Consider the following 21,370-nt stretch of genomic DNA (forward strand, 5'->3'; position numbering starts at 1 on the left):
ATAACTCAGGGTGGCATCTTTGATTAACCGATTATTAATAGGATAAAAAGCTACATTTTATTATTTCCAGTGTTTTATTAAAAAACTAAATGTATTCCTCGTTTTCTTGTACAATGTTATTTTCCTACAATACAAAAGGAAATCAGATAAATGGACCTTTGGGATGCAGCCACAACTAATCGATGATTCAATTTGTTGCCCGTTAATATATTCCATACATGAAATAATAATTCTGAAACCCATTTGTTTCTTTGGTTGTGAGTTTGTCTCTCTCTCACTGAGAGATGCCATAACGTTTCCTGCAGATCATTGGAGCTGGATCCAGAAGAGGGGAACTGCTCACACAATCCACCGCCTCTCATATTTTGAGGAGCAGTGAAAGAGTTACGCCATGACTCATTTCTCAAACTATGGACAATAATATTTCTGCTTGATCCATTGTTCACAGCTCTAAATAAAGAAAACTGTGCTTCTGCTTCAACACAATGTCCATATGAGCTCAGAGATGTGATAAACTCTATGATTTATGGCTTTTGGTTACAAAGTCCTCTGGTACTCTTACTGTACATGTTCTACCATTCTTGATCAGAACTCTGCATTTATAAAAGCAGAAACCACTTAAATATAACCCTACACCATAGTTATGTTTCTTACAGGATAACAGTTGTTTTGTCAGATCAGCAGTAGTGTGTGTAATTAAGCAGCTCTGCTCTGCTCAACACGCTCACCAATGACCCAGATGATGACACACTGCAATAGTTTCCAGTTGATATATAATTCATGGAGGTCCAGATTACTCCTGGGAGCCAGTGCCAGGCTCTCCTCTGGTTTTCTCCCCTGGATAGGAACCGCACAGAGCCGAGACCACACGGTCTTTATTTATCACTGGTCCACCATGCAGACCTAATCCCTCATACAGAGCTTGGTGGAAAGCCTCATTCCAGAGCTGACAAAATCCTCCCACACCCTGAGCTGCTCTCACTCCCATTTCTCTTTACTCCACCCATCCCTCTTTTCTGCTGTCATAAAAACACTTACGTTTAGAAACATGTTCTGGTTCCTGGTAATAAAACTAAAAGGCTAATGTAATTAGCAGATCTATAATAGCACATGAACGCCACTCTCCTGCATAAAAGTCCAACATGCTACACGGCCATCAACCACCTGGATCTCCAGACCCTTACTTTCTACTTACTTCCTGCTCACTACTTCCTGCTTTGGCACTACATCTTGAGATGCAGATTCATTCAATGTGGACGTCTTTCTTTTAAGCGACTGGGTTTGACTTTAGTCTAAAGCCATGAACATGCTAGTCCTTTTAGGTGAGGTCACATAAAGACGTATATTCATGCTTTTAAAAGAATATTTCCTTTTGTTTATGCAGAGGATTGTTTACATTATGTGTACCCCATGGAGGCCATACCTCTGTGACTGACAAGAGTATCATCCTTTGATCATATATCATGTTATGAGCTACATTGAATTACAGAAATGATGGAACATGACCCTCTTATTTGTCTTTGTGGCTTTCCACAGCTAGAACTCAACAAGTGTAGGAGGGATTCAAGTTTCCAGAGAGAGACACGCTACAGCAGCCAGATTAAATGTCACACACATCTTCAGAAAGAACACACATAACACTGAATTCCCTTGAAACTTAAATAATTTATTTACCGTTAGAGCACCACAACAACACTGTGTTACAATACAGCATAGTGGGTCACAATATCATCATCATCATCAAAACAAATACACATAAAAAATAACAGCTCTATTGTGACAAATTTGGTGCCTAGCTCTCATTTTCTGCTACTCAGCAAGTCCACTGGCACGTAACGCCCGAAGGGGCTGGGGTCAGGTCACCTACATCAACACTCCTCACTTGATAACGGGGGAGTGCTGTCTAACTAAGAAAACTAAGCACTTTAAAAAAGTAAAATTAAACAGCATCAGTGCAATTTGTTTTTATTAAAGAAACAAAAAGATAATGACTGACAGACAGCTTTTGCAAATTTATGGGTGAAATACAAGTTTTATGTTGGCAGGAAGACGACGCACTGCAGAGCAACAGAGAGGTGACTGTTGATGGTTGAATACATATTGTAATATTTTTGTCTCTATGAGCGTTTTCTGAATGTCATAACTGCTCTTTATTAATACCTTCTATAATATTTCATCACTCTAATCATCAACAGTGTTTCTCCAAACATAGCTTCATCATCACTTACCAAAACACAGCTTCTCCTTTCTCTGAACCCAGACCTTTCAAAGCTAGTGTGGACTGAATCTGTGGCTGTGCTGGGCATGAGATGACAAGGCTTATGAAATGTCATCATTTTGAGTTTTCTATGCGGAAAGTCTCTAATTGTTCAATACCAGCCAGTATAGAAGGACACATCTGTTCATTGACTTAAAGTAAGTTGTTTTAGATACGACAGCACAAATCCATGTGTTCATAACATTTAAGGGATGATTCCGGCTTACATTTGGTCAAAGTTTTGTAGTTATCTTTTGGTTAGAACCGCAATGGGTTTGAAGTGTGCATGTTCTCCCTGTGCTTGTGTTTCCTGTGTGGGTTTCCGGTTTCCTGCCACAGTCCAAAGACATTAATTGGTGAATAAATTGCCCACAAGTTTAAACGTGAGCACGGTGACGTCACTACAACAATGTCTGACGGCTCAGGACACATGAGCAGTCAAACGAACAGGCAGGTTGGAAACAAACCAACACTTTATCTAGAGGTCAAACTGAAAGTGAGCACCCCTAAAACACAACTAGTATTCCCTCACTGCACCAGACAACTGCACACACACCTAAAGAAAGTGGCCTACAGCAGTCAAAGGTAAAGTGGGTATGTAAACTGTGTAAATGTAATAGTAATAGTAATAGTACCTGTAATAAATAGCCATACTCTTGATGTCTAATCCTATAGCCGTTATTTTTAAAGCAGCTAAAATGTTGTCTGGGGTTAATAATCTATATCTTAATCTGTGACTAGATTATAACCCTTCATCATTTTAACAAAGCTAAACAATTATTTATTAGTTAGCTTTCGAGAGAGAAATTTTACTATGGAATTGTAACTGTTGGTTGGTCCCTTAAGGCGTGTGTCCACATGGCGTCTTTTTCAATTGGTCCCAGTGAGAGGAGAGCGTATGAAGCTCAAGTAGAGGCATTGACTTGGCCGTCTCCGGTGTCTCCGGCGCCTCTAGTGTCTTGCTCTCCTTGTGCTACAGCTGTCAGATTGAGCGCCGACAAGCTAATTCATACAAAGTTGGTGCATTGTGAAAAACAATGTCAAACAAATAGATCGCAGCACGAATAGATAATAAGAGGCAAGGGAGCAATGTTAGTCTATCATACAACGGCGGTTAGTGTGGTCATATGTTGTCAAAAGATTGTTGTAAACACTATGTAGACACACGCCATTATCCATCCCCGCTCTCTTCTAATGTCATCTCTACCTTTATCCGAAGTGAGGGTCTAAGAACAGAGGGTTTCGTGTGTAAAGCACATTTTTTGATTTATGATATTTGGGCTTTATAAATATAATGGACTTCACTTCACTTGATTCTGAATGATGTTTTTCTAACTCTGCAACAAACACAGAAATTCCAGTTTCATTGCTTTCTAATATTACATAGAAATGACTACAAAAATAAGACCATTGTTATAATAAACCGGATTTATCCTTTAAGGAGCTCCCATGTAAAGTTTGTTTCTCTTATGGTGGCTCATTTATTAAAATAAACCATTTTCAAACGTCTATAAATTACAAAATGAATGAGATATTATACATACATATGTTTATCATCTGTGTGAGGTTGATACTATCCAATTCTCTGCCTGGGTCTATATTTGCAGGGTGCTAAACCATAACCATGAACATCTTAAATAGCAAAACAATGACAAGAATTAGAAAACTACTAAGGATACCAACCAAAGACAAACACATGGTGACGAGGACATGGTGTGGTGTGACTGTGGAAACTGTGGAGGGGTGAGGTGGGGGGAAGAAGGGGGTGAAGGGGTGGGGAGGTGTCAGGGGTGGGGCTGCGTTATTTTCAGGACTTATTTCACATATAGATCACTTATATTTCCAGTGTTTGCCTTACTCGTGTGTCTCGGTGTGACAATCGTGTGAGGTGATGCATGTTGACACGGTCTTCAAAATGCAAAAAGGGACATAACCAAACTTATGTCACTGTATGCATGTCTGTATGTATATATGTAACAATATATGTATGTACGTGTAGTATATATGTGTCCTGTGCAGTGGGGTCACAATACATTTGGGCATGACTTTGATACTACTGCTAAAGATATTTTTACAAACATTCAATATTTTTATGAAATGTGTTCTGCCAGCTGACATTTGAATTCAAAGTCACCTCTGGGAAGTGGAAATGTTGCAATAGAAATTGGCCGGGAACATTAATAACCGAGGGTGTCGCTAAAGCAACTAGCACTGAAATCTTAAAGATTATATAAAAAAATGTGGTCGTTAAAGAAATTGTGACCCAGATATGAATTAATTGAGACATTTGCATGTAAACATATAATGAAAGAACTGTTTCTAAATTAACTTAAACATGTTGGACATCTATTCTGCTGTTTCTTTGTTAAGTAAGCCTTGAACTAATACTGCCAGATTCATCAGTTGGAATCTACTTTTCAACATACATTCAACACAGTCATATCATTGAAAAAAACAATATTTAGTTAGCATCAGTGATACTGCATCTTAAGGCACTTCACTGGATTCATCACATTAACCAGTTTCTTCATCATGAACAGGATTACTAGGTATAAAAGGTAAGTTGACATTGGATAGCCAACAGAGGTAGTGCCTGTTATTTGCAAGCAACGTCATAATTTCTAGCGTAAAAATAAATGTTATTCTTTACCAATCATGTCAACCAAATACTGCAATGCAACATTGTAGTTATAGTACAGCATTGGTATCAAAGTCAAGTTTCTGGTATCATGACAACACTGCTCCTGTATGGTGTGTATGTATTGAGTTGGTCTGTACCTCCATTCTCCAGCACACCACTCCTGACTGTGCCTGTGTGGAAGTATAATAGTAATGTAAGAGAAAGTACAGTTGCGTGTGACTGTGTATGCCCAAATCCACTGTGTTTGTGTGTGTGTGTGTGTGTGTGAAGGAAGGAGAGAGAGTGTGTATGTGCAGGCTTGTAAGGTCTTTTAGCTGCACTTGCAGGACTTGACCTTCATGTTGGAGAGCTGCTCTATTTTGGGGGTCTTGCCGATGTAGTAGAGGATGGTGAGGGGCTCCAAGTCCTGGGAGACGCAGCAGGGCGAAGCCGAGGCTTCAGGGTTGATGGTGTTATAAAGGCCTAACACCTAAAAACACAAGGAAAAAGGAAAACATGACCTTAAGTAAAGTAGAACACAACAATTATGCAAGTACTTGACCTTACCATCTCTGATCCCCCAGATTGTTTAACCTTTGACCCTCATACAGTACCTTGGAATGCTGGGTGTCGGCGCTCCACAGATATGGACAGGCCCCAGCACAGAAGTTGGCCTCATAGCCCTTTGGCTCGTGGATCCACCTCCAGCCTAGGTCCTTCTTAAAATCTATGTAGAGAGACCGTAAGCAGCAGTTGTCCTGAACGTTTCTACAAAGAGATGAAGGGGAGAGGTGAAACGTGGTGTAGTAGACTTCGGTGTAGTTCATTTTAGATTGAGGGTGGAGACGGGATAAAATATATGACTCGTTTTTAAAGGGTTGTTTCAGATTTATTCCATTATTCCATTTAATAATGTAATAATCTTATTTCTGTCCAGGAGGTAGAGCGTATCGGCTCCTCCAGTCTACATTTCGAACTGAACTCCAAATTGCTCGCAAAGGCACAGCCATTGGTGTGTGAATGTGTGTGAATGTGTGTGAAGGCTTTATTTGATCCATTACTTAATCCCAATGCAATGCAATGCTTTGGTTATACTTATTATCTTCTAGTGGGTGCTGCAGATCTTCTTACAACCCATGTGTAGCATGGGTACAGACGATTGTCAGAGAGGGAAAGACCAACATTCATTAAAATAAAACTGAGCCTGAAGCTTTACAAAACAAAATGGCCCAAACCCGACTCAAACTTGTTATTTTGTTGGTACCTTACAAGATCCGGTCAGATAGAGCTCTAGGTCAAAGTTCAAGATAGAGTTCTCCCACCTCGACTGTAATTGATGTTTACAACGGACAGTTTGAGTAATCAATTTTACTGTTTGTCTGTTTTTTTGTTGTGTGTGTGTGTGTGTGTGTGTGTGTGTGTGTGTTTAGGTGTGTTTGTAGGTGTAGGTGTCTGTAGGTGTGTGTAGGTGTGTGTGAAAACTGTGAAAACCCGGCAGCCTCAGCAGCCTATACAAGTTGTAAACCTGGCTCACTCTGCCTTAAGGAGCTACTAATACACAGAGGATTTTCATTACTATGGCTTTCCATGAAGAGCTTCATGCCCATAGACACAGACTGAGTCCTTTTGTTGTATCAAAACAATGCAATGCAAACAGCACTATCCAAAAATGAAAACAAACTGTTGCCATGAAGCAAAGCTTATAATTACTATTTCTGGATTTTGCTGTCCGTAGAGTTTATATGCAAATGATGTGACATGGGAGCATCTGGTTGCTGATCACTGAATAAAAACAGCTCAGAATACTTTGATTTCACAATGATTCCTGCTGTAAGTGTGTGACGAGAGTAATATGTGAATTCCAGGTTAGTACCTGGAGCAGTAGGCAGCATCCAGGGCTCTCTTGGATCGATGGTTTGTGTGCTGGGACTGAGACTCCAGCCGGTATGAAGGCAGCAGCATGAGCAGAAGGTGTGGAGCCCGAGTGCTGTGCTTAGGCACCTTCAGGTCAACGCCATGGACGAAGCTGTCATCAATACCTGGAAACATAATAGAGCTCAATAAGCTGCATCTTACTGTATGCAAGTACAAACTGATCAAAACATAAGATTTAATCTGATTACCATATATTAAAGTTTATTTTATATTAAAGGCCAAAGGCATTAAAATGATTCAAAGGACGTGCTTGTCAGAATTTGAAAGCCATCTAAAGCCATCTGCAAATCCACAGAAGGTTCTGAGTTCTCCCGGTGCCCCTGGACACAAACATCCCAACTCTCCAACCGTCATACAGTCCAGTAAATAAATAAAATGCTTTTGAAGTAGGTGTGAGCAGGTGCATATAGGAGCTCTCTACACTGTGCTGCTTCTAATGGAACATTGAAATGCTGCTCAATCCCAAGAGTAAGAACCAATCAACCAAGAGCTGAGAGACAGGGTTGGGAAGTCAGACAGTATTAAAAGATGAACTAACACATTGTTGGTATTGGTCTTTTCATGGGATTTCTTAACATTAATACAATATAGAATAATATTCGACTTTTCCTTGAACATGCTTTAACAATTTTCTGAATCAAATAACCTGCAAACCGTGCCTCCAGCTCCTCACTCTTGTTGGGAATAATGTAGTTATTTGATGGTACAAACGTGCAGCACGGGCAGTGCAGGCTGATCTTGAATCCACTGTTTCTGTCTGTGGAGAGACAAAAGTCACAACAAGGGGATGCAACAATACCACACATGAAATAAATGATGAGGAATGTGCTACAGTGACTGGGGGAATATGCACTGACCTCTGTGGTTCAGCCATTCACTCACTGCCTCTGTCACATCAAAAGATAGCCACTCTCCCTCTGTTTGTGTTCGCACCACCTTGCTGTCTATATATCGCTGTGTTGGGGACGTCAGGTCTTTGTGTCCTAAAATCTGTGCACAAAACAGAGACACGGTCAAAGTTGTGGAACAGAAATTATATTTCAGAGCTATTTATTAAAAGAGATGATTGTAGTAGTCCTAGTGGACAAAAGAGAAATACCCAGAGATCTATGCACCACAGTCCTTTCAAAAAGTCCTCCAACCTCCTTCAACAAAATGGATCATCTATAATTGCCTTCCAAAAAGACTCATATGAATCTTTTCTGATCTGCCACCTCTGTGGTCCAGGTTTCATTAGGGTTAGGCAGCTTCGTTTAGGTCGGAGAAAGATTGGGGTCATGGTTAAAAGAAACACATATAAAGTGTTGGTTGGAGACCAAATATTAGTAAATTTCTGTACAACAATTTGCACTAATTGATCTAGTAGATGTTGACATAGTTTGCAGGCTAAGTGCCAGCTTTGCCCTGCTGGTGGTGCTAGATGTAAAGTCGTATTTATTCTCTGGGGACAACACGTCATTGTTATACATCTCAAAGGTGTGGAGATATGTCAGTCTGGACTGAAGCGATGGACCATCTGACATTTATCATTTTCAGTGTTTAGTTTTTTCTCTGGGGAGGACAGTCTTGTCCTGTCACTTCAGTTCATTTGTGCAATACTTTGTGGTCATGTGGCCAAGAAGCACTGAGCTAATTAAGTGCTCGGGGTGACGTCATGTCATATGCCCAAAATAACTGCAGGAAAACAAACCAACCTATAAATGTTAATGGGCACAAACGCGATGTTATAGACTTGTAGAGTTGCATGAGATAAAACAAGGTATGATTCCCCCTCCACCTAAATCTCTGTCTTAATGCAGTGACTTATCAAATATGCAGTCTGTGACCACCATGTGACTAAGCTTTACAACCTGCTGTGTTTGCATGTGGTAGTGCCGTGTGAACCTAAACAGACACAATAAAGTTCTCTTCTGGTTTGGAGAGAAGAACAGCTGCATGCATGATGGTGTTATGTTGGATACAGACAGCAGTTGGTCCACATTGTGTTAGTGTGTGTGCGTGTGTGGAGATGTCATTGTCAGAATTGAAGCAGATATTAATGACGGATGGCTTTCGTTTGATAAACTTAATGATACTTCAGTGTTTCACATCCATATTGGGCTGCTGCATGACGCCAAGATAATATTTCAACCACAGTCTTTGGTTTAGCAAATGCATACAGAGCAGTTATAACATAATACACGATACATCAACATAGAAGACACTAAAGCAGCCACAGTAGCTTTGAAGGACAATTGGTTGAGGTCTAGCAGTCTGTTCTTTTCTCTCTGATTGATTGGCCAGGTCTGGGAGGAGCATTGAGAGCACAACCAGATGCTGGACAGAGCTCTGTTATTCAGCTGTCCTTCAGAACCATGAGTTTGTGTTGGCTCATCTCTGCCTAATGCGTAAAACACAATTCCTGCTGCTTTCGCTGAGATCTCCTGTTCGGACTGGTGTGGGAAACCTGACAGAGAACACACTGAAGCTCAGACACCGTATGTAGAGAAGAAGCACAGGTGGAGGTTGGTGATAAATGAGTTTGTATGATGTGAAAGGTTGAGGGCTAACAAAGAGATTGTGTATCCTCTGGGTTGCTTTGTAACACTTATGGTCCTTTAAAGACCTTTGTGTTTCTGCATTTATGTCTTAGATTCTCATTTGTACTTGAGTGATTATCCTATACATATATTTATGAACATTGTTGGAGGGAGACTGAGAACTAAGACTTTCCTTACTAACGACTGCTGCACTGTAATTGTTGTGCATATGACAATAAAGAACTTGAACTTACTTAAAGTAGTAATAAAATGTAAATCACACTGACATTTGTAATAACTTGAATTACCTCAAAACCTAAAACTTAACCCTGCAGCATAACCTTACTCAGTATGTCTCGCAGTTCCCTTCATTTGTCTAGACAAGGAGGACTTTTACTTTGAAATATTACCGTTTAATATTCTTGTCTTTCGTGGTCTTTAATGAACACCATTTATATTTGCAAAGCTCAAAGTGAGGTGCCTTATTTAAAGTTTGAATAACCTTCACTTATGAAGTAGTAGTTTGGTTTGGAAGTGGTAATAAATGTGAACATTTAAACATGCTGTCCATTGACTCCCGTGATATAATAAGTAAGAGGTTTTAAAAAGTTGAATTGAAGCGTAATTCTCCTAAACTGCTGAACATTTCTAAGTTTGATGAATGTTTCTACCTTAAAGTATGTGGACGTCCTGGGTGACTAGAAAAGCATCCAGAAAAACAGATTTAAAAAAAGGTAAATAATGATAACTGTGCTTTCTTGAAGCAAATAAAAAACTAATCAATTAGCACCAGAAATAAAATGTGTTTACAGAATTGAGAATATACCAAAGTGTATTTAAACATTGCATTAGATTGATATACAGCTCCAACATGAGGAGGGAGATTGAGTCAGAAGCTGTTTTAACTGTAAATGTTTTTTTTATTGAATCCCTTTATTATTCAGAACAGCTGAAGATAGACAGGAGAGGAGAGACGGATAAAGTTCAAAACATATATGTTCTTATTTCAAACAAACACATGACTTTTACCAAGGAGACCGCTCAGACAAACACAAAAGTCAACACTGACTTATATAAAGTATACATGAGTTAATTTACAACATTAAGTAACGTACTGAACTTACGTACAAAACTTAAGTTAGATAAGAAATGTTTAAACCCAAAACATGATCTTTTCCTGAACCTAACTAAGCAGTTTAGTTTGAACGCACAACATTAACCACGTGTTAAAGTCTATCAAACCGGGCGAAAACATCCACAGTCCTTAATCTGTGTAAAAATACATTCCAAAGTTCATCTGAAGTTAATATGAGGCTTCAGCCATCTGAGTTGGTTAAATATCACAGTTACAGTCTTAAACACAAAGAGGGAATTTGGTACTAAAAAGACTAACTTTGGAAGATATCCTCTTGATGTGTCTCAGACTGCTCAGATGCGAGTGCATTACAGGGACTTCAGATGGAATGTATTTTTGAAATGAAAGAAGATTTTTTTTTTTTTTAAATGTCATTATGAACAGGAAACACCAAACAAAACCTGTTTCAATTTACATATGGGCACCTGATTATTGTTTTAAGTATGGCATTGACACCTGTGAGTCCATCCTCATACCATTTAAAAAAATACCAAGCTAGTGATAACAGGCATGACATTCGTAGAGCAACATTTTAAGAACATTGATTCCTCTTATCAATTCATAGTTAACTTTACTGTGCAGTTGAGTCTCAGGAGCCATTTGGTGTTACACTTAGTTTGGCTATGTATAGACATGAATAAGCGTGTGCGTGCGTGCGTGTGTGTGTGATGAATGTGTACGAGGTGCATGTTATCGGGTCTCCCTCTTTGTACCGGCCCGTCCCTTACTCCCTCACACATTTACAGGCGCTGTGTTTGGATCTGTGTTTAGCTCAGCTGTCATCTGCTTGTCTGGATGTAAACATAGCATGTGAACTGGCTGACAGACAGGCAGCCAGGGGTGACTTCAGGGCCATATCACTAATGTCCAATCTTCCCCGGACACTTGTGAACAGTGCCAACCTTAAGTTTAGAATGTGTTTAGTTTTTTCGCTTTACAATTGTTCTGTTTATGAGTCCACCTCTGGTGTTCACAGCGGTGCCATTATTGCACAGCGCTGTCTTAGATTTGCTGCACGTCAAACACTATGGCCAGTGCTTTCCCTATTGATGAAGTTTCATTTTTTGTGACTGAATTACTGAATAGATATCAGTGCTCTCTACAGCTCTTCTCCAAAAGGTCAGGTTCCTGATTCCAAATGAACTATAGTGTCAAAACACAAAGTGTCCTGCGAGAAGACACAGCAGCAACGCAACCAGGCAAGCCAAGAGTTCTCTTTAGTAGTTAATACCTGATCTATATAACATAAGCAAATGATTTAAAAACCATTAATAAAGCCATTAGTTACAATTTACAAGTGTCCTTTTTATTATACCGTGGCATCCAGATATTTTCTAGAAGTTTCTCATCTTTTTAACTAATGAAGTAAACATTGCCTTTAGGAAAGTAGATGAGAAGAAAACATGAACATTAAACCCTGCATAAGCTGTGTTCATGTTTTACAGAGTAACTGGGATCTTTTCACTTGATACGTATTTCCATGTCATACAATTATTGTCATATTTATGCTTTAAAATGTCTTGTGTTGCTGCTTACAGAGTCACTAGTTGTAGTAAAGGATCACTAGAAAACCTTTATTTCACTTTTTCCTTGTCAGGATGTCAGACCGTCCTGTATGCATGAGATATAGCACCAGTTATTTTACATCATCTGTTTAAATAGTGTGATTACTAACTGCATAATAGTCTATAAATGAGAGTTATGTCCTCTATACCAGTGGTTCTCAACCTTTTTTGGGCCAGCGCCCCCCTATCCATTATCCAGGTCCCTTACCGCCCCCCAAATAAAATGTACGCTTCCTTTTATTATGCTGTTTGTATTATTCTAATTATTATTCTTAGTATTTATAATTTATATTACATATTGATTATATTCATTTAGTATTTCAATTCTTATAATATTTTTCTTATTATTAGGCTGCTATATTATCTTATTATAAAAACTCAAATTGAGATTGAAGTTGCATAATAAAATTTCAAAATAATAATTAATATTATATTATTAAACAAATGTTTTGTTGTTTTTACCTTCAGTTGCCCTGATACACCATGCACCCAGGGAGCAAACCAAGGCATTTTATTAAGGAGTGTTAAACAAATGCAACGATTCAAACTTTAATCTGTGCCATAGACTGCAGCCAATCAGAGACGGGTCAGACATTCAAACTGTAACCGGTGTTAAACACAGCAGCCTCAGAAATGTGAAACAATCTGCACTCTTAAGTGATCCAACAATAAACAACCACAAAGGAACATATATTTTATATAAATATATAGCGCCAAATGTGCTCTTTTATTAAATAAACCAAACGCTTATATTATTTATCTAATTTATGTGCACGTTTCTGTGTTTACGGCGTAAAACATGCTTTGTGCATTCACATTCTCTCCGTTTCGCGAACAAACGAGAGAGGAAAGGAGAGGAGAGAACTACAAAGTGCAAAAAAGTCAAAAATCCAACACATCCAACGTTCAGAAACTCAGCCGAAAATATCCACGTTTTTTAAACACACAGCCTAAATCAGCAGCAGTGATGCTGGTGTTAGCTCTCCAGGTGTTAGCTCTGCTGATGTTAGCTCTGCAGGTGTTAGCTCTGCTGATGTTAGCTCTGCTATAACGTGAGCTCTGCAGGTGTTAGCTCTGCTATAACGTTAGCTCTGCTACTATGAGCAGCCAGAGTGCAGCTCGTCTGCTGCTGGTCCATGTCCCGACCAGAGTGTTAGTGTTTTAACATTCATTCAGAATAGTTTTATTCATGGTGTATCCTTGGAATAACATTAATGCTTTCGAACAGTGGTGGCTGGGGGGGACATTGCTCAGCAAAATAAAAATAAAAGTCTAAAAACACACAATGTTAACTTTAATCAAACGCACTCAACTCGTCCTTTCAGCTCGTGCAGTTTGGCAAGTTTCGTGCTGTAATGCAGCTCCAGAGCCTTTTTCATGACCGCAAGCACGTCCACACAAACACTGGCCTTTTACTTCCACAAAGAAATAATCGTTCGTCCATTTCTCCTGGAACATTCCGCATCCACCTTTCTCTTTGTTACACTCGCCATGCTGCGTTCGCTGATGTCAATGACCGTCTCGTTTAATATTGAAGTTTTTTGACATGACGTGACCATGTGACAACACGTTCCGCTCGTGTTGTGTTCAAGGACCCTGACCTTGGCCAGGAAAAACAGTCAGTCGCCGGTTATATTCTATATCTGACTAGATTTGGATTTATTATTTTGGAGTAGATTTTTTGCGTGTGTTCATGAATTACCTCGCGGGCCGTACACACAAACGCCCCCCAAAGACACGTGAACGCCCCCCTTTCTAAAATATTGCTTCCAGCGCCCTCCGACGTCCTCTGAACGCCCCCATTGAGAACCCCTGCTCTATACAAATGTTTTAATAATAATGTTAAAAAGTTGTCTTTCAATGTAATTATGATGTTAAACTAAAAATATGTAGTTCCTAGCCTGAATAAATTCCAAAAAGTAACTATTGAATCATTGTCAGGGATCCCTTGCAGCTCCTGATGTCAAGGAAAAGTGAGTCTACCTGGTAGAGTTCGATGCGCTGCTCAGACACTCGGGCCCCATGGTTTTGAAGACGGAAGATCCTGAGCTCAGCCTTCACCAGGTTGGAGGCATTCTTTTCCATGGAAGACACATCGAACGTCAGCCGCCTGAAGTAAGGGTTGAAGTGTGTAGGAGAGATTACATCTACAAAAAAAGGAGAGAGAATGGCTGATTTAGGATGTGTGTGTGTGTGTGTGTCAGACAGACAGAGGAAAGACAAGATGACTCTATATCTCACCGGAGTGATTACACTGAAATGAGGATACATTTTTGGATTTTTTTAAAAACGGAAAGATTTAGAATCCCCAGCTGTGACCGTAGATAGTATGAAAAAGAACTAAGGAGAGAGCGTGCCTGGTAAAATGTAATAACTTGTAAAGTTATAATTGGGGTAACAATTTTGGGCAGAGAGTGAGAAACTACGGTGGCTCTGAAGGTCAAAACCCATCAAATCTGCTAAAATCAGAAAGACGCTGCAGCAACTGTAGAAAGCCCTGCGTTGTGTCGAAGAGACGTTTGTGAAGACAATGTTGTCGGCAAACTGCTTTTCCTTTTTGTCTATTTCATGTTAATGAGAAACACAGTGTCTGGTGAGAAGAGGGAATTAAAATAATACTTAAAACTTGCTCTTGGGTGGATTATGTGTTAGAGGACATGGTGCATTTGGTGGATAATTAGAGTCGTGTTATATTGCTTGTTTTCAGACTTCTGTTTTCTGACTTCTGTTCAGACTTCTGCTGATACAGACAGGAGACTAGAGGGGGACTGTGTGGCAAGCGGGGAGAGAGAGGCTGTCTGAGAATAGTAGTATGCATGGGAATACATTACAATACATTGATATTTTACTATACTTTTTATATTTACTATTTATTGTTTGTCCTTCTGGTGCATCCTAGCAAAAGTATTTCAAACGATTTTACTGTAACCGGAGTGACAATTAACATATTGAATCTTGTGGAGCATGTCCTCCAACACAGTACAAACAGAACGACGACGGGTCCGTGGTGTCCGCAGCTGTCCGTGCACGCGTCTGTTTGTATATTCGAGCCTTGAGGAGTCATCTAGCAATTTAGTATTGCACTTCTATAAAGTAGTAGGACTTACAGACAAATCAAGATAACCCTGGTGACATCATCATGGGTATTTTGTCAGACTGGACACATTCTTTATATTTCTCCTGACCCACATTACACAGCTGTTTTCACATGATTAGTACTCCCTGTGAGCAATAAACAGATCTCGACACCCACAGACAAATAACACGGCCTTCAGTATGACAGCAGTCATTGCACAGTAGCAGCAGCAGCACAATCCCACTTATATACTACTGAGAACCATGTGTGTGGAAGTGTTTGAAATACGCTTACACAGGACTGGGGTGACACGCGCAGCACTGACAGCCATATGTGTTGCCATGTCAGACAGATGCTGCGGGACACACACACATGTAATACTGAAAGCCATGTGTGCGGTAGAGGAGTGTTTGTCAGCGTCCCACAGCACGATGAATTAGGAGGCCCGGAGGTCTTAAATTGATAGCTGTAACGTAAGGCAGAAGCCCAGGATTAACAAGACACTGTGGTTTGGGATTTTCTCACAGATAAAGAAATATATATAGTTGAATATGGCTTTTTTGATTTGATAATACTGTCTCTGATTAACACCTATAATGATAATAGAACTGAGCCTTAAGAGACAGGGACAGTAATGAAGGGACAGAGCTAAAGAGAGACAGATCTCCTTCAGACCTCTCTCTATATCACTTTAAGAGTGGCACAGTCATGCAGTTTAAAAATACAGAAAATGTTTTCCCCATGGAATAGAATAGAATACAACTTTATTGTTCACAAAAGTGGAAACTTGTCTTTGGCCCATGTGGCAGTTCATTAAAACATCAAAACTATACACCACATGAAAACAACCCTGACACTATGTGTACTCCCATGTAGTAAAGTTTAAGAAAAGATGTAGTCTCTGAAGAATTGAGCAAGCCAACTGCCTGCAGGATAATTGACTTCCTATGTACATTGTTTGTATCCAGTGACATCCTGTAGCAGGAGTTTAGCTTCTCAAATCTGGCATACAGAGGATGTGAATGTTCCTCAGGGTCACAGAGCCCCTCAACTGGCGCTGTGACCCTCTGATGAATTTACTGGCCGCATATATGACCTTTCTAAGCCTGTTCAGGTTACCATACCATGCATTGATATTGTTTGACAGAACACTTTACAATGAGAGAAATACTTGTAAAATAAAATTGCATACATTCCTTAAAAACATAATCCACATTCACAGAGGAGAAAAGTCTTAGAATATAGTTAGATCATACTACTATCTGAACCTCTTTATTTAACAACTTGCAACAGAGGTTGTTGGAAATCATTGTACTGCCTCATTTTCAGTACTCTGTATAGTCGAACATGAGTTTAGATGAAAGCTATCGATGGTCTGTTAATTAAATGTATCGTGTAAAACAACTGAGGATATTTAATTCAGAAATGTTAAACCTTTCGGCCACAACATCAAGTTTCTATACAAATAAACTGCATCCTCAATTACGTTTTGAGGTAATCATATTTTCCCCCTTGTTTCGGTTGCAGTTTTAAACATCTGGTTTATGTTATAAATTGATAAAAAAAATACTTGCTTTGGTTAAGTAAAAGATCATGGTTTGGTTTAAAATAAGTACGTTTGTTACGTAATTTAAGTTACAGACAAAATGACAATAAGTGAACGTTGACTTTCACACAGGACATGTAAAGTGTCTCCTGAGTGAAATTCCTGTTTCCTGGGTGTTTATTTGACCGACCCGTCCCCCCTGACCTTCTCCCTATGCTGACTTTTGCAGATTATTATTACAAATGTATTTATGATATGTTAAATACAAACGTAATCCGAAAGAAAATATGTTTCCCTCAAAACTGAAGATTGTGTGTTTAATGAGAGGAGGCCCAGAGGAATGTAAATTTGGTTTGAAGTGACGTTATTGTTAATGTTGAGAAGCTTCTTTAGCTACTTAACATGTACTTTTCCTTTATTTTCACTCCCTAAATGCTCACAAAGTGCCAGGTTTCTATATGGGCTCATGAGGTAAAGAAATGTTGTCAAACTCCTATGGTTGGTCGGGTGCCGGCGCAGACTTATCTGATGGGGGAGCAAGCTATATGCAAATGAAAGGGCAGCCATATTGTTGTAACATTTCAAGCTCTCCAAATAGGTACACGCTGCAGTCCATATGAGTGGGTCCAATGTGGGTAGAATGCACATTCAGCAGACATGAATCTTCCTGAACTGAGATCTGGTGATTCATCAAATGTCTTTTGTCACCTGTACTGTGTGTAATTCACTTGTTGGCGAGATCTGACCAAGCCTCTGGGAATCTTTTTTATTTGCTTGATGAGAAAAGGTGACATCCTTGGTGGATTTGGAGTATCTATGTAAGTTACTAGACTGTAAATACACTGTAGCAGGAGAATGAAGCCTACAGAAGGATTTAGTGTCTGCTTCAACTTCTGACTGTTTGTCCAGCCAACTGCCAGGATCATCACAGCCACCTGTGAAATACCTCATCTGCTGCTGTGTTACAAATGGCTGTCTCCGGTGTGTCTATCTCCGTTTCTATCCTTTATGGTGTCCACTTATACCATCAGTCACTACGGTTTACATCAATATATTGTTACAATAACCAGCAGAGTGTGTATTTATATGTGTGTATGTGTTTATATGTTCTTTTGTTGAGATGCTGCACCACCTTTGCTCCACCCAGGAGTTGTTAGTGTCAGAACAACCACAACTTATACCGAGAAGTGCTTTGGAACAGCGGTGCTTTGAGATAAATGGTCTCATGTCAGCATGCTAAAATTCTCAGAGTGACAACGTTACAATGTTGATGTTGAGTAGGTAATTTTAACATGTTCATCATCTTAGTTTAATGTGTTACCATGCTAACAACTCATTATTGCAATTCATCCTGAGGACATGAACATGGCGATCCATCCAAAAGGTTTTGAGAGCAAAGGACTGATCAGGTGAGAATGGCACAAATATTAAATTGTACCAAAAGAGAACAAGAGGCATTGTATACTAGATAAGCAAGCAAAACTGTATCATTCCAGGTGGAAGCAAAAAGTGTGCGCTACCACATTAGTTGCAGCCACAAACACCGTATGGATAGTGTAAAGATAAAACATTAGACATAAGTAAAGACAATAAAAACAGACACATAAATAGTGCATGTAAGTTAAAACCATTAGGAAAGCAATCATTTGGATCAGCAACCGACCAGTAAGAGTTAATAAGACATGTGAATTAATGAATGCTTCCTCAAGCAATTTCAAACGTTTGCCAAAAGTGAAATGGAAACCAGTGATGCAATCCACCTTAAACTCCTGTCAGCAGGACCGGTTATATATGTACCTACCTCAGGCAGATCAACATGAAGCTAAGCACATGGAGATGCAGGGGCCCTCGGCACAAAACCTGATCACAAATTATGCTTACAGCACTACTCTATGGGAAGCTTGTGACCTGTGTGAACTCTAAAGCAATGCTTTGATCAAACAAGCACACATCAACATGTTTAATCCCTCTGCTCCTTCCGGTGCTGTTCAGTGGCCAACATTGAACAGTGTGCAGTCTGAGCAGCTGAGGCAGATAAGCCAAGACTAACAATGCAATTTCTTGTTTCCTTCCCATTTGTCAATGGAGAAAGTCACACTTCCAGCTCCTGGAGGACCAGCTGAAGGTGAACTGTTTACACAAACTGCTGCAGAGCCTCATGAATGAGTCTGCTGTGCTTTAACACAACACTGGATGCATTGAGTAGAAGCCACGCCGACACCTGCTGTGGATTTCAGACATTCACTCACGTACAAGCACACACACATCCTGATGGACATTCACTAATAGAGCCCAGTACTTGTTTTGGGTTCTTGAACTCAAAAAACAATATGTTGATACTCAGTACTAATTATCAGACACAAAACACAGACAATGAATGAAATAAAAATATTTTTGGTGGAGTGAGACAAGTTTCAGTTTCCTCACACCGCACTACAATAATCAGTGCAATCTGACATGTACACTAGAATAAAAGTCCCGACATCAGTACATTGACTGCACTAGAATGCACTGACAGGCCAATATGTGATTTTTCCCAAGCTCATACCAGGGCCTCAGTATGCTGACGTGTCGCTACGATGTGCGACGTGTCACTATGATGTACGATGTGTCACTATGATGTACGATGTGTCACTACGATGTATGATGTGTCGCTGTACGACGTGTCGCTACGATGTACGATGTGTCGCTACAACGTGTCACTACGATGTACAACGTGTCGCTGTACGTGTCGTCCAACCATGACATACAGTTTTTATACTGGTTCATTCGAAGGTGTATAGCCTGCCATCAAGAACTCTGTGTCGTTGTAGTCTCAAGATAATGACTTGTACACATAAGGATAGCAGAGCACACTCTCAAAAGGCATTCATGCAGCTACAGAAGTGGCTAAAAGTCAAGCTTGTGAGAAACCCTTGCCTACTTTCACACCTCCACCCAAACACTGTGCAGTGGGATTAATTAATAGTCAGAGATCTGTCTGTTTTGTAAAGTTACAAAAATTGTTATTACAATTCTATGTTTTCCTTTTCTTTTCTTTTTTTCCAATGGTGAGTTTTTCAGATGGCTATCAGTCTCGCGGTGTGTGTTAAGTACAGAGCTGGAGTCAACAGTAATGTGGAAACAGCAGTTTGTGGTTTTAGGGGGAATTACATGCTGGAACAATTCATATTTCTTGTTCACGCTGTACCCCACGACTGCAACCCGACAGGAAGAGAACTTTCTTTTGTGGATGACAATATCCACAAAATATCGGCCGAATTACAAACAACGGTGAGACTTCATAAAGAGAGGTGATTCATAAATCACCAATCTTGCAAAGTGAGAACCACCTACTGCTCAACGTCAGCAAACCAAGAAGTTGATTATTAAATTCAGAAAATGGAGGCGAAGACACACCCCTGTCTACATCAATGGAGCTAAGGTGAAGTGAACAGTTACAGTTCTTAGAAAATAGCATTACAAACAACCTGACGTGGTCATCACATAACTCCACCCTCGGCGGAAAAAAGCTTAAAAACTGCTGTATTTTTTAGGGTAACTTAAGAAGACAAATTTCCCCTGCCTAGTTCTTGTTAACTTTTACAGAGGAGCAACAGAGACATCCTGACTGGAAACATTACAAACTGGCATGTGAAGTGTACGGGCCAAGGACAGGAGGGTTCTGCAGCGGGGGATTAAAACCTCCCAGAAAATACCCATCGACCTAACATTTGTGAAATCAATGAGGTGAGATGCCTGTGAAGAGCCAGAAGGATATTAAAGGACAATACCCCCACCCCCACCCACAGCCACAGCCTTTTTAGCCTGCTGCCATCTGGCAAAAAATACACTAGTATCTGTTGTCGTACCACAAGACTACAGAGCAGCTTCTTTCCTCAGGCTTTGAGACTTCTAAACTTATCCCCCACAATCCACCATAAAAGTGTTTCTTTTTTCTTTTTCTTATAAAGCATTGCAGACTACAACTGCAATGACAATAAATTAACCTTGAACCCTAAAGAACAACTCTTTGTCACAGTGAAGTAACCAAGTTTATTATCATGGATCATGTATTGTTTTAAATTAAAATGTGAAGATAGCAACAGCACAAGATATTTTGCATGGAACGGTTAAGGTTGTTTCAACAAGCCAATAACAGGTTCAGTGTTCAGTGGTGTTGAAGGTATGATGAGGAAAGTTGCTAAAATTCCTCACAAAAAGCTGAAGAATAACCATATCCTAACTCCAGAACTGTCCTTAACACATAGACAAGAGATTGATATCCATCTTTTCATCTCACTAAAAAGAATTTTCAAAATATTATTTTTAATGCTTTACCACAAAGCCCTACTTGTCATATATCATATATAATGCTGAGTAAACACAGATAAATCCTCAGACAGTACAGTAAGTTTGCTGCCACTTGAAATACACAGGTATTCTAGTAAAAGGAGGGAAATTCCAGAGGTTGGTTGACAGTGTGGGCTATAAGCAAATCACTTCATGACTGCCTGCAGCCAGTGGTATACAACAGAGTCAGCCCACATTACCACTGATCTATCCAAACTTGATATGAAAATGATTCAGCACAACTGGCGCTGTTCTTTCTATGAGTGTGCGTGTGCTCCATCACATGGAAGGGACTAAGACAGCAGTGTAGCGAGTGATGTCATATCACACGCACGCACGCACGCACCCACGCACACACACACACACACACACATACACACACACA

At 39.8% G+C, this 21,370-nt stretch overlaps 1 protein-coding gene across 1 annotated transcript in view; it reads right to left on the minus strand.

The window, feature by feature from the left end:
* Window positions 1–1,648: 1,648 nt before the first annotated feature.
* tgfb2 (transforming growth factor, beta 2) overlaps window positions 1,649–21,370 on the minus strand; it is a 42,147-nt gene continuing 22,425 nt past the window's right edge. Inside the window, exons 2-7 of the mRNA XM_029452084.1 lie at window positions 14,015–14,178; window positions 7,670–7,802; window positions 7,459–7,569; window positions 6,751–6,916; window positions 5,492–5,645; window positions 1,649–5,367 (exon numbers count right to left, since the gene is read on the minus strand). Of these exons, the coding sequence (XP_029307944.1) occupies window positions 5,209–5,367; window positions 5,492–5,645; window positions 6,751–6,916; window positions 7,459–7,569; window positions 7,670–7,802; window positions 14,015–14,178 (887 nt within the window). The 3' untranslated portion in view covers window positions 1,649–5,208. The remainder of the gene's footprint in view (window positions 5,368–5,491; window positions 5,646–6,750; window positions 6,917–7,458; window positions 7,570–7,669; window positions 7,803–14,014; window positions 14,179–21,370) is intronic.

The sequence above is a fragment of the Cottoperca gobio genome, chromosome 16 (genome assembly GCF_900634415.1).
Source record: "Cottoperca gobio chromosome 16, fCotGob3.1, whole genome shotgun sequence".
Classification (NCBI taxonomy): Eukaryota; Metazoa; Chordata; class Actinopteri; order Perciformes; family Bovichtidae; genus Cottoperca; species Cottoperca gobio.